At 38.7% G+C, this 13,901-nt stretch overlaps 1 protein-coding gene across 1 annotated transcript in view; it reads right to left on the bottom strand.

The window, feature by feature from the left end:
* Nucleotides 1-272: 272 nt before the first annotated feature.
* Nucleotides 273-13,901, bottom strand: part of LOC140168002 (nephrocystin-3-like) — a 279,876-nt gene continuing 266,247 nt past the window's right edge. The window contains 11 exon segments of the mRNA XM_072191312.1: nucleotides 273-1,094; nucleotides 1,986-2,111; nucleotides 3,499-3,739; nucleotides 4,891-5,103; nucleotides 6,335-6,573; nucleotides 7,641-7,729; nucleotides 8,393-8,622; nucleotides 10,205-10,305; nucleotides 11,144-11,308; nucleotides 12,026-12,350; nucleotides 13,765-13,862. Of these exon segments, the coding sequence (XP_072047413.1) occupies nucleotides 804-1,094; nucleotides 1,986-2,111; nucleotides 3,499-3,739; nucleotides 4,891-5,103; nucleotides 6,335-6,573; nucleotides 7,641-7,729; nucleotides 8,393-8,622; nucleotides 10,205-10,305; nucleotides 11,144-11,308; nucleotides 12,026-12,350; nucleotides 13,765-13,862 (2,118 nt within the window). The 3' untranslated portion in view covers nucleotides 273-803.

Below are 13,901 nucleotides of genomic sequence, written 5' to 3' on the forward strand. Positions count from 1 at the left end.
ATTTTCATAAAAAAGCTAGATTGTACAAAATTGTAAAAAACGTAGTAAAATATAATCTCTTTTCATTAATCAATAGGTGAATACAGGCAGCACTGATTTGCATCATTTCAGGTTCTCAATTACTAACATCATATGTTCAATTGGTCCTCACAGAAACAGTAAATTAGGCTATTCAGTTGAAATCCATACACCCCCTATGGAAGACATGACCTTAATCTCCCACACAGGGGTGTAGATCTCGGTGGTCGCCCCCATTCAGGTAACCCAACATTTAAACTTCACACACCCTGTGTGGAAAAAAAATCAGTTATAGGGGTGTATGGATTTCAACTGGAATTGCCCAGCTAAAATGACTAAGTTTGCAAAAATGAAATTGAGATAAGGAGTAAAAATACAATAAACCAAAGAAAATGAACTTATGAAAGTTCATAACTGTGCAACCAAGTACTCCATTTCAACAATTAAAACTGAGTAAGTTAGAAATAGTAATAACTCAATTTTCAACATTTCAGACTTTGGTTTGAATAGATCAGATCATGTCACATCATGTTAACGATTATGGAACATTATGTCATATAATGTTCCATTCCCTCACTATATCTTTTTTCTCCTTAATGTGGCAGTGACGTCAGTGCGCATTTCATTGGGCGTAGCCTCACTGCCACATCAGGATGTTACAATAAGCTGCTGAAGATATATCACTATCCCCATTCCATCTGGTATAACACAAACAACCACTGGAAGACTTTCAATACTGTTTCTATGTATATCAATGACATCTGAGGAATGGTGGTCAAACGCTGCTACCTTTCTTCACTGATAAGTAACTGAGGACTCATCGCAATCGGCGCCCTCAGATTGGATGAATCACCACTTGATGACCGCCTATCAAATGGTTTCTGTGCATACGTCATCTCTTTAATGTCCGTAGAGCGTTTATATAGTGATGCAGCGAGTTGAAAGTCCCCTTGTTCGTAACGCAGAACGGCAAGATTGCGTAATGTCTCTGCCACCCGTGGGTGATGTGGGCCAAAGTTCTCTTCATAGATCTTCAGAGCTTGTTCGTAGAGTGGTAATGCTTCCACATGTTTACCCTACAAAAGGTATAAAGGTAGATGAAAAAATTTCAGTGATGGTTTAGGCTGTATTATTTTACTGATCTCCATGATATTTTTTCACTGCCCTTTATCAGGTGAAAAAAGTGATATCGCAGTCTTGTGATCAAATGATTGAAATTACAGGATTTCATATGTGGATGAAAATTGATACATGTTATGTGGGGCAAACTTGTTAACTAATTGACTAACTGCTTGGAAATATGGGTTTTACAACTTTAACCGTCTGAGTCTGACTACACAGAATTTTGAACTAAATCTTTTTTTCAACACGCTGAAATTTACAATTAGGCCAGCTGGGCCTCAGCACAAAGCCCACGTTTGGCAGTCTGAAACCAAAGAATGAAAAACAAAAGACAGGGGGAGGGAAATGGACAGGGGAAAAGGAGAAGGAGACCGAGAACCTCATCTTTAGAGGACAATATTGAGAATCCTACACTTCTGTTAATAACTCTGGCTTAGTCCCATCCTACTTTAGCGCAGCCTCTCATGAGCAACATGCACTCACTGGTTAACAATTTACAGAAGGCCGGGCTGCTCTAGTCTCTGAAAAAGATGAATGCCTGCTTTCAACTTACCTGCTGACAATATATAACAGCTAGATTGACCAAGGCTGTTGCCACACCAGGGTGATTGGGACCAAGGCATTTCTCTCTTGATTCCAATGATTCTTTGTACAATGGTTCTGCCTTCACATAATTACCCTTAAGGTGATATAACTTACCTGCTGACAATATATAACAGCTAGATTGACCAAGGCTGTTGCCACACCAGGGTGGTTGGGACCAAGGCATTTCTCTCTTGATTCCAATGATTCTTTGTACAATGGTTCTGCCTTCACATAATTACCCTTAAGGTGATATAACTTACCTGCTGACAATAGATAACAGCTAGATTGACCAAGGCTGTTGCCACACCAGGGTGGTTGGGACCAAGGCATTTCTCTCTTGATTCCAATGATTCTTTGTACAATGGTTCTGCCTTCACATAATTACCCTTAAGGTGATATAACTTACCTGCTGACAATAGATAACAGCTAGATTGACCAAGGCTGTTGCCACACCAGGGTGGTTGGGACCAAGGCATTTCTCTCTTGATTCCAATGATTCTTTGTACAATGGTTCTGCCTTCTCATAATTGCCCTGTGTGGTGAAATAATAGAAATGAACATGTTTAATCATCTTTTGCACTTCATTTAGGAAAAAGATAAAATCTTGGACTGCAGTGACAGTGCCTCATAACTATTTCATTATATGGTGTATGATACTTTTACAGGCATTCTCTATAGTATACACCATACACATCTTCTCTACAAAATGTCCAGCACTTGTTCAATAACAGTGTTCTTACATTGTTGAATATACTGTATGCAATCTTAGCTGATTCTGTGAACAATTCTGATTTACTAGTCAAAAAGTGGCATTTCTTCACTTCTACTTCTATTGATAAAACATTATTACCTCCAATTAACCTGTTATTCATAAATACCTCTCCCGTGTAGGAAAAAGTAACACATCAGTTAGAATATAGAAGATCAACCAACATAAAGTTTTTCACTAATAAACTTCTGGTAGTACTGGAAATAAGACTCGAGTGGGCTCACTAGCCAAAAGCCAGTGAAAACCACTGCAGGCCTGCATGGCACGAGATGATGTTTAACAAAATCAGCAAGACTGACTCAATGCTCACCTCATGATCAAATTATGATCAACCAAGCATAACCTGTTATCGATATGCTAACCTGAAGTCTTACAAAAGTGTCACAGGATCTGGACCAGAATGACATTATAATTTTACAATTTGAGTCTAGTCCAGTTTCTCTACCAATAGGAAGAAAACTAAAATCACTAATCACTCCAATTATCCCCTGCTGATCCACCATTGATAGAGCTGTCACAATTCCATAATAAGATTATGACATATTTTTCTATCAGTTGATTTATCCACTGTGGTTTATCATTGTTATGTACTTTAGTAACATATCTTGCAAAAATCAAGACTTCAGGTACTTTAGTTTTGTCAAAATCTGAGATTTTTAATAACACGACTGAACAAGACATTTATTTATTACAATGGAAATATTAATCAAACATGTACGCTATATTCATAACACAGCACGTACATGGCGTGGGGGACGATCATAATATATCAAAGACCCAAGTCATGTTTCTCGGAGTGGCTCGTATTGGCGACATATGGGCTGGTATTAAATGGTGATTTTCTTTGTATTGCCTCATCTGTTTGGGCCTAAATTAAATGAGGGCATATCGGACAGTGAAAAGTAATATAGTAGTAGTGAATATAACATTTTGTGAAGAAAAAAAATACAATTCTATTTCTTACGGAAATGTTACAATATGGCTTTAACAAAGCAGACACTGACCTGTTTCCTATACAGCATACCGAGATTCCTAACAGATGACACAACAGTCGGGTGATCCACTGGCAAGATAACTTTACGCATGGAAAGCGCCCTCTCATAAAATAACTCAGCCTTCTGGTAGTCCTTAGCATCATTATATAATGCTGCTAGATTGTTTAGTGATTGCACAATATCAAGATGTTCACTTGGAAGCTGGGATTCACGCATTGTCAGAGCTCTCTTCAGATGTTTTTCAGCATTACTGTGAGTCGAAAATAAGAAATTCAATATCAATTATGAATTGATCAACACCACTGATGAACAGAATGATATTAAATTGATTTATTCATATCCATATACATCTTTCTGAGTCAAATAATAATTCAGTATGCCTAAACAGATAAACACTGCAAGATATACAGAAACTCTTCCTAAAATACACTGACAATGTGTAACACTTATATAACTGCCATGAGAGTGAAATACTGCAGCGATGGTAATCTGAAAGTGAATAACTTTGTCACTCCCCCATATGCGTATATAAATACACTAAAACATAAAAAGGTGAACAGTGTTACACCACTTGTGAGTTTTACAACTCTTTTATTGGCTTTACTGCCAACTTTTGATTCCACCAGTGCAGATAGACTAATCCTACACCACCAACTGTGGACATTGTTTATAATGCATTTTATACCGGTAACCCTATACCTCAAGTGTTGATGACTGCAGTTCCCATGTCTCTACTGTTACATTTGTTCATGTACGTGTCTCTGATTTACAAAAGCACCAAAGATATTATACTCAAAGATTACCAACTCAAAATTTCACATATACGTAACACTATGACAAATCTGCCAACTTGATTTGTTAATCATGGAGGCCATCGCCGCTTTTATTGGCAAGGGTCGGACCCAAAATCAAAGGATAATTTGCATCTTTATGTTTACACATACAGCGCTTATTGACACAACATGTTACATACAGAATGTAAACAACTGCACACTTTGAATTGAAGTTTGTAGAGCGCATGCTGGATAGCAAAATAATCTGCAGGTACATTAAGTGGCAATTGGTAAGTTTTTAGCGGGTTCGCCATCGGACAAGTTTAGAGCTATCAAGCTTTCGTCAGGAGTAGCTCTGACTTCTCCTGACAAAGTACCTAAGAATGAGACATGTAGGCCGCCCCTCGCCTACTGATGGCTCTGAAAAGAGCTGTTCACTGAAGACTGAAATTTTGTCAACAGAAGCCGATCTCACCTATCTGCTAATGTAAAAGGTTTGGTGGCTCTGAAAAGTGGCCTCCATGAATGTCACACAAACATGACAGAGTCGGTACTCTTTGATTCTACCTCATTGCAAAGCACACACAAATAACATTTGTGAATATACAAAAGAAGACCCATCACTTACCTGTAATCACTCTGTAGATAATATAGTACACCCAACTCATTCAATGTCCTTGCTAGTTCAACTGAGTCTGGGCCAGTTGCGAGATCTTCTAGTTGCAACGCTCTCTTCTTCAAGGCACTGAGGGCGTTTGCCTTCTGCGGTGGGACCTGGACTGGTTGTGACATTTTGCGTATAGCTGATGCTCGCTTCTGGATTGGATCAGCTTGCTCATGCCTGAAAAATACATAGTCCACATAGGGTATAAAATCTTTCTTTGTTGAAAAACACTCAATTCTGTATTGGTTGTGTATGAAAATTTTATACTTAGGTGATTAATGTAAGAACAAAGTTTTCACAAAATTCAGGGCTGGATTTACCATTGGGCCAGCCCCAAAATTTGGGGTCCCCCAATGTGGCCATGTGCATGTTTCTTTTTAGCCCGAAAACACGATGCTTTAGACCAAAATATGCTAAAATTGCAAAATTTTGCGCGCTTCACACGCACTGGCCCTTTGTATAGCAAAATCCACCTTCATTTTGGGCTAAAATTATCTGAAATTAATTTTTTTAATATCGATAATATCAATCTTATAGTATAGGACCCTTATTTGTAAACCAAACCTTGGCCACTTGGGTACACATTCCTTCCTCACGGTGAGTTTGGGGGCCTCTGAATTTTGGCTTGGCCCAGGGCCCCCGAAAAGGTAAATCCGGCCCTGACAACATTGTTAACATGCATGAACAATATTATAATATGCATCAATCAACATATCAATCAATCAATCAATCAATAAATAAATAAATCAATCAAACTTTATCAAAAGTAACTGAAAGGCCAATGAGGTCAGCAGTGGCTACCCATGAAATGAAATATTTGAACTAAACATTACTTGTTTTAAACAAAATTTGGGCGTTCCTTAAGCCACTGGTCAATCCAGCTCTCTAATCAATGCAATACAAAACATACATGTACAAGAATGGGGGACTGATCTGACTGAACAACGGCCATGAGCCCCAAGCCCCAAGTTTGATAACAATTCATTCCATTCCATGCATAAAACCCAACACATGCCCAGTGACTGCCCTGCCCAGAGAATTTTTTTCCCCATGGGTAGGTAGCTGTTGGATCAGAACAGGTCATTATTGGTGGATTTTCCATGATTAGAGGGATGATAATTAAAATGGTCTACTACAGTAGACTACAAGTGGTTACAAATATCAAGAGTTATCTCAAGAACCACTAAACCAATACTGGGCTTGTTTGTACTCATTGTAATACACTTTCCGTGCTAATTCCAAATATAGCCATAGAAATTCTGACATTTTTGAATTTGTAAAGATAATTTGGAGCTTGTCGTCTGCAGTTGACACCATGTGGTGAGGCTTAAGATCCATAATGAAACCCATAGTAGGAATACAAGAGAGTATTCGAAAATTTCAATCCAAATTCTCATAGATAACTTACTTATTCTGTTTTCTATATAGGACACCTAATGACTCCAGCACTTTGACAGTAGTACTCTGATCACTATCATCACAGGCTTCACAAATCTCTAATGCTTGTTTGTAATAGGCTTCTGCTGTGTGGTACTTGCTCCATTGCCCATAGAGTCCGCCTAGAAGAAGGAAGCTTTGTGCCATTATTGGGTGGTCAGGATCAATGGATTCCCGTATCTCTAATGCTCTCTGTAATGATCTCACAGCCTGCAAGAAATACCAATACAACAATAATTATTAGATTTTTGATTTGTTCTCACTTCAGGTTAGCTCCCCCTTCGGCTCGGCCCCCCCCTTCAGGCTGTCCCCTTCTTCATGTTTGGAGGTTATACTTGGGGCTTACTAACTCTAACACTGCAGGGTTGTTTGAGCATAGCATGCACCATGTGTTGCCTGCCTCAGCCATATTCCAGGTTAAACACCAATTCTCCTTCAGGTTTGTTTATGTGTGTTGATGTTTTGCTTCATCTGGAAGTGGTTATACTTGAATGTCACTTGCGGCTTACAAACTACAACACTGCAGGGTTATTTGGGCACATACAGCATGCACCATTTGTTGCCTGCCCCAGCCCTATTCCAGGTCAGACACCCAATTCCCCTTCAGGGTTGTTCCCCTTCAAGTTTGTTCATGACTTGTGTACTATGGTATTTTGCTTGGCCTGGTGGTGGTTTTATTTGGAGGGCACTTGGGGCTTACAAATCATAACACTGAAAGGGTTGTTTGGGCACACTTTGCATCAAGTTTTGCCTGTTGAACCTATACACAGATCCTGAGTTTCTCTTCCTGAAGACAGTTTCACCAAAATTACCCTGTCATTGCGTATCCTGGAACAACCAGTAGCATACGTCGCACAGGAACTAATACTGTATGCTGACGCGTGTGTGGGATGCTAACGAACGCGCTGTTCGTACCCAGCATTTCGTATTGTGCTAAGGAAGTTTGGTCAAACTGACTTCCGGTAGAGAAACCAGGATCCATGTATTCCAGGAGGCACTAGATTGCAATCTGTGGTATTTTGTGGACATGTTGGTGGGGGGGGGGGGATCTAAAATAGATTGGGATATTCCAGTTGAAATCTATACACCTATGGAAAATGGCCTTAATCTCCCCATATCTTTCCATGATCTCCCAAACAAGGGGCATAGATTTCAAATGGAGTCACCCATTCAGGTAACCTGATTTGAAATTCACACTCCCTGATGTGTGAAAGATTCAGGTCATGTCTTCCATAGTGGGTGTATGGATTTCAACTGAAATAGTCCATTGTGTTTACCTGGCTTAGCAGCCCAAGATCTTTCAGGAATCTCCCAAGCATCTCATTCATGTCAGCTATTCTGGGCTGCGTGACAACTGGAATGTCCACTGTAGTGAAAAAAAAGTAAAATCATTATGTGGACCTAAACTAGATCCTTGGGGGAGCTTCTACTAGTGAAGTATGTGATGTCTGTGTGAACCCCTTTCATGAGTGTGTACTCTTTGGTCTATACTCAGTTGAGTTAATTGATCTACATCAACAATTATATTATATAATGGTAACTGAAGTACTTTTCAAATGACTACTAGGTCCCTTAAATGATACTACCACAACTTACAAATTTCTTCAAATGCAATTTGCCAACAATTAAGCTCAGGGCACAGCCAGAACTTTTTCAGGGAGAAGACGCAAAGGGGAAAGGCAACTTTCAAGGGGGCAAAATTTGACAAACATTTTCAACAATGGGCTAAAAAGCACAAAAAAGGCCTAAAAATCTTAAATATCAGGAGGTGGCAAGACTTCTCACAGAGGGGAAGCTGTCCCCTTGACTATGCCACTGGTTAAACTCATTTTATATGCCCTTAATGTTCCATCACATTGGTGACAAAGGACAAGCTATCTGATTTATATAAAGGTGTTGGGAGATACTAACAACAATTTACAACCAGATGCAATTGCCTTTTTCGCTATGGATTGTGGTGCTTGGAGAAACTTTGTAGTTGCCTGCTCCACAGTCGAATGAAATGAAATGAATGAATATCCTGACTTACTTTGTTCCACTTTCTTGATAGCCTCATTGTACAACTCAGCCATTGCTAGTTTATCTTTGCCCAGTGCCTGCCAGTAGTCCAGTAATTCTGCAACTAAACCACGCTGATATAGAAGCTTAAATATACACTGGTTGGTGACACATTGTTGCAGTCTGTCTAAGTCCCCTACTGTCTGCAGTAACCATGGTAACTCATCAGCTATTCTTGTTGTCACTGCACCTATTGGCATCCTAAATATGATATGAAGAAAGTGGTTAAGCAGCCATCTTTACTCAAGTGAGCATGGAAATAAAACTTGTGATTTTAATACTGGGAGCTACTTAGGTTTAACTTGAAAATTAGAATATTCAAAGCAGGCAAAAGGAAACTTCAAACAGAGATATCAAAAGTACATATTTTCAATGATAATTTGTATAATTACAAATCACAATTAAAGTGCTTGTGATGAGTATGAGCAAGGCACATTTCAGAATCGGTATAAAGTCAAATGTGTGTGTTGAGTGTACACCTCCCAATGATGATGTATTGGAGTTGATATAGCAGGGGATTACCAGGTCACTCTTCTAAAGCATTGTCCACCCTGATGTGGCAGTGACGCCAGTGCGCACATCATTGAGCACAGCTATAAATCACCAGTGTTCACTCATAGTGATGTGCTAGCGAAAAAGCTGCCTCAACATTTTGTCGTCACTGCCACATCAAGGTGGAAAATGCTTTAGTGAGAGAATCAATCTTGATCATCTACAGGGGATTTGGGGGATCACTTGCTTCTTGCAAGGTACATATATAGATCTAGTGTTTGCCTTTTAAGATTCTTTTTACATCAGAATTCTTTACTAGATTAACACCCTATAGACGAATCTAACAAGCCAAGTGATGGTCAGAATTCATTCAGCTATTACTGGGTCCCCGGCGCACCAAACTGGTGTTGTGACTGCCCCCGGTGACTGCCCAATTGGATGGATTAAAGCCGCTCAAAAATCGATGTTATATTGTATTGTGTTGTAAACTTTCATCATTATTTTGTCTATGTGTAACACAGGTGATGGAATACAGTTTAAAATCCCAGCCAAGGATGCATTATTTCACATTTCAGGTGGGATAGACTCGGCGGGGACCCAGCTATGGCTGACATTGATTTGTAGGAATGCATGAAATTGGATTCGTCTATACTGTTTGCAAACTACATGTATGGTATGGTTTAGCTGCATACACCAGACTAATAGACGAATCCAACGAGCCAAGTCATGGTCAGGATTTGGTCAGCCATCTTTGGATTCCCGCTAGCACCAACCTGGTACGTGTTTTGAGCGCCCGATTGTGCAAATAAAAGCTGCCTAACACCTAGAGAAGATGCAAAGACGAGGAGGGTTAATAGAATAATATATACAATAGAGGTAATCCTGTCGCATCTATTCATACATAGTCCTTTTGTTCATCCATTTGTACATCTATGAATAGATGCGACGGGATTACCTGAGGAATTATCTCTATTGTATTATTCTATTAACCCTCCTCGACCTCTCTAGGTGTAAGGCGGCTTTTATTTGCACAACTGTTGGAACTGTATTGTGTTGTAAACTTTAATCATTCTTTTGTCTACCTGTGTTTTCGAGGAAGGTGTAAAACGGGTGATGGAATGCAGTTTAAAATTTCCGCCAAGGCCGAATCATTTCACATTTTGGAGGCATTGTAGCCGACGGGGACCCAGTCAGGTGTAGGAATGCGTGTATTTGGATTCGTCTATAGCTTTAATAATAATACTCCTCTGGAAGACAAACCACTCTCATATTTACACTATATATAACTTACTTGAGTGCTTGTATGTGATAGTGGATAAGACTTTTTGTTGCTGACTGCACTTCTTGCTCATTGAGTCCAAGGCAGTAGTTTAATTGTACCGCTTCTCGAGCCTGAAAATAAAAGAACATCAACAAAATTACTATTCATTGGAACAAGACACAAGAAAATCATAAACAAAACTCTAAAGGAAAAGTTAATATGAAAGCACCCACATAAAAATACCCTACAAAAAGACTCCTCAAACGGGGACAGCATTTAATTAGGATTATGCAAACAGGGATATTAGTTCCTGACTTGAACAGGTTAACCAAGGATGTTACACAAATTATGCACAATTCTTATACCATTTACTCTAGTTATGCATCCGGGGACACACATTCTTTTTTTTCTTATTTACAATATTTGCAGTTCATTGCACATTATATATATTAATATACGGGGCTATCATTAAAAATTAATATAGGGTATCACACATTCCCTGAACACCTGTAGGTGCAAATGTGAACAGCTACATACATTCTACATTCTATATCTGCATTTCATTTCTTTTACCACAGACGCATAAGTTTGAGCTTTACCAGCCTTACTGCTCTTACTCAGTTCTGAGTTTTATTTGCTCCAGTGGTGCAGACTATTATCTTACATCTCAACCATGGATATTGTTAAAAAGGTATTTTGATGCTATTTGCAATCTAACACAGCAACCACAGACATCCACTGTTATGTATCCCACAGACATCCACTGTTCCGTATCCCCATTTAAAAGTATGCTTCTTGTGTATGATATATCTTGGCTTTCTTGGAGTGCTTGTACCAACATTTGTACCCAAACTATAGTACAAGATGGTACAAGATTCCAAATGTTCACTCACACCAAGTATATTACTATGGATTCAAATTTTATTGCCCTCAAATATCTTTCACAGAACAGTTGTCCCTATAGCTTACCTGTTCATGTGCAAATATGAGTGTCCCTGCTCTATATGTCAACACATGTCTGTCCAGTAGATCATGACATAATGGTGCCCAGAAATTCCAATTGAGATTTGGCATCAGGTCAAATAATTCACTCTCTGCCATCCCATTTCTTGACTGATGAATTAACTGACAAATCTGAGATAACAAGAAAGAAGGATAAACAATATTAATAGATGTTTAATATCAATGCAAATGGATTAACATGGGGCCCAAAAATAGAATTCTAATTTGGCATAGGATCATATTATTCACTTTCTCTCATCCCATTTCTTGACTAGTGAAATAACTGGCAAATCTGAGATAATAAAAAAAAATGAAATGTATATGAAAATATATGGAAAATGTATCGAAAGTGCCAATGTCACAATGTTGGAATTATTCCAATCCCGACATTGATACTTGTATGCAATGGCATCACTATCACCAATGAGCTGATAGGTTTTTAAATTTGAGGAACAAAAAACTTAAATTTTAAAGCACAACCTCCTCCAACAATGGTAAAATGGCTTCAAAAACTGTCCCAAAGGAAAATTGTCCATCAACATCCCAACTATACATATCTTACATCATCTATTTGTTATTCATATTTTTATTATTTTTATTAGCTGGAGAGGGTGGGTTTACGGGACCAGGTGCTCAAACCACCACCACCCATCCCAAGTCAGGGGCAGGCACAGTATGGACTGAAAGGATGTAGTATAACCTGGGCTTAATATTCCTAAAACCATCAAAACTGTGAACCTCGCAGTTCAAGTCAGGTAGCAGCCACAATGACTCCAATACAAATTTTGTCCAAGCACTGATAGTACCATCACGGCACATCCTAATAAAAGCAGTTTGATGTAAACTTACTCTTTTCACCATGCCTTTGTTATTCATACTCTCATACTCCCCCTCTAGTGAATCCAGTACATATCTATACAATTCTGCCGTCTCGGCATACTTCAAACAAACGTCCAATTTCTCACGTATCGGTAACGACTTATCACTATGTATCAACTCGTCAACAAGTACGGTGATGTAGAGTGGATGACGCGTCGCTGGCATGCGACAGTGTGAGAGGATACGGGATTCATCCTCGCTGCTGAGTGTGAAGTTTTTCACAAGGCAGAGAGCGTGGAGGAGCTCTTTGGTGTGGCGTGGACTGAGTGGTTCAAGATGAAGTGTTGGCCATGATCTGAAATGGAATGCATGAAAGAATGAAACAATGGATATGCAAATAAGTATGATGGACTTTTGGATTTATAATGTATGGAATAAATGATATTATTACAATCCTATCGATGAGTTGACTTGTGACATATTTGCCTGGCAGTATGCACATGCACCATCATAATTTCCATTGCTTTTTGCCTGGCAGTATGTGCACAAAATCATATTTTGTTCAGAGCCCATCACAATAAGGCTATAACAGTGTATATAGGGGTTGTATGCAGTTCGCTCAAGCATATCAATATATCAGTCCCTTGCCTTTGTTGATAAACATTCAGGTCAACTCATCTAATATAGTGCATTTGGTCATGTGTGATACATGTGCGAACAAAGGCGGTGCAGCATGCGATGTGGTGCGAAATGACTGTACCCTACAGATAGTGGGTAAACTTTCAAAGTGGCTAAACCTAATTGATTCCCACAAGAACACATACAATCAGCACAGGGGAACAGGGCAAAGGATGAATCTACCTACATTCTCCAACATAAGATGAGGCATTATACTTTGTCACTATCTGGCTATCCCTGCCAGGGGTTCTCTTGTCCTTTGTTTAAATTGTTCCTGGTTAAGGCATGCCATCTCTCTATTTTCTCCAACATGGGTCAATTCAATTTCAATTTCTTGCTTTATGACCTTCCATAGCTTACATTTTTATATCTTTGCATGTGTAATTTATATATTTATGTGTAATTTTGATATTGTGCAATATTTTATATGTATATGTGTCTTTTTGCTGGCAAATAAAATGATATGATATGATATGATATGATATACCACCTCTGATCATGTGTGGATCATATACGGATGCTACTATCTCAAGAAAGCCAAATGGACTAAAGATACAAGTATTAAGAAAAATAAGTGGAGCACATTGAAACTAAAAATGCATACTTGCATACTGCCCATAGGGTTTTCAAACACAGGAATAGATATGGTACATTGATTCACACTTCCTTGAAGCTGAGATAAAGGTATTTCTACTGCTACTTTCATTAAACACATTTGGTGACAAATTATTACCAAATTACCAAAAGACTTCTTGTTTTTTTGTTGTGCAGAATTATTTGGTTAAAGCCTATATGAATTAAAATTACACAAGTCAATGCACTTGAGCTGAATGGTGATGCAATTTGTTATATTAATCATAATAATACGAATGTTTTTTATTTTTAATGGATAATTTATACTATGCATCAACTTTACATTATATGTGAAGTGCCTTACTGGAGTGGTAAATTTCAGGTAACAATCACACCAAAATTAACCTTCCACTGCAAAAAAATTGATATGGTCACCTTTATACATCTATAAATACAAAGGGGTACAGTTTATAGAAAACTGAGGTTTGTCACTATGAGAAATCCACAATGATACATACCTCCAAGCTTGTGGGCAGTTGTCTGGATTAGCAGACACAATAACCCTAGCATCAATTGGTAGAGGGTCCAACAGCCACTGTAGTTGAGACTCGGCATTCTGCAAGGATGGAAAATGTATAAAGTCATCGAAACTTGA

The sequence above is a fragment of the Amphiura filiformis genome, chromosome 13, assembly GCF_039555335.1.
Source record: "Amphiura filiformis chromosome 13, Afil_fr2py, whole genome shotgun sequence".
Taxonomy (NCBI): Eukaryota; Metazoa; Echinodermata; class Ophiuroidea; order Amphilepidida; family Amphiuridae; genus Amphiura; species Amphiura filiformis.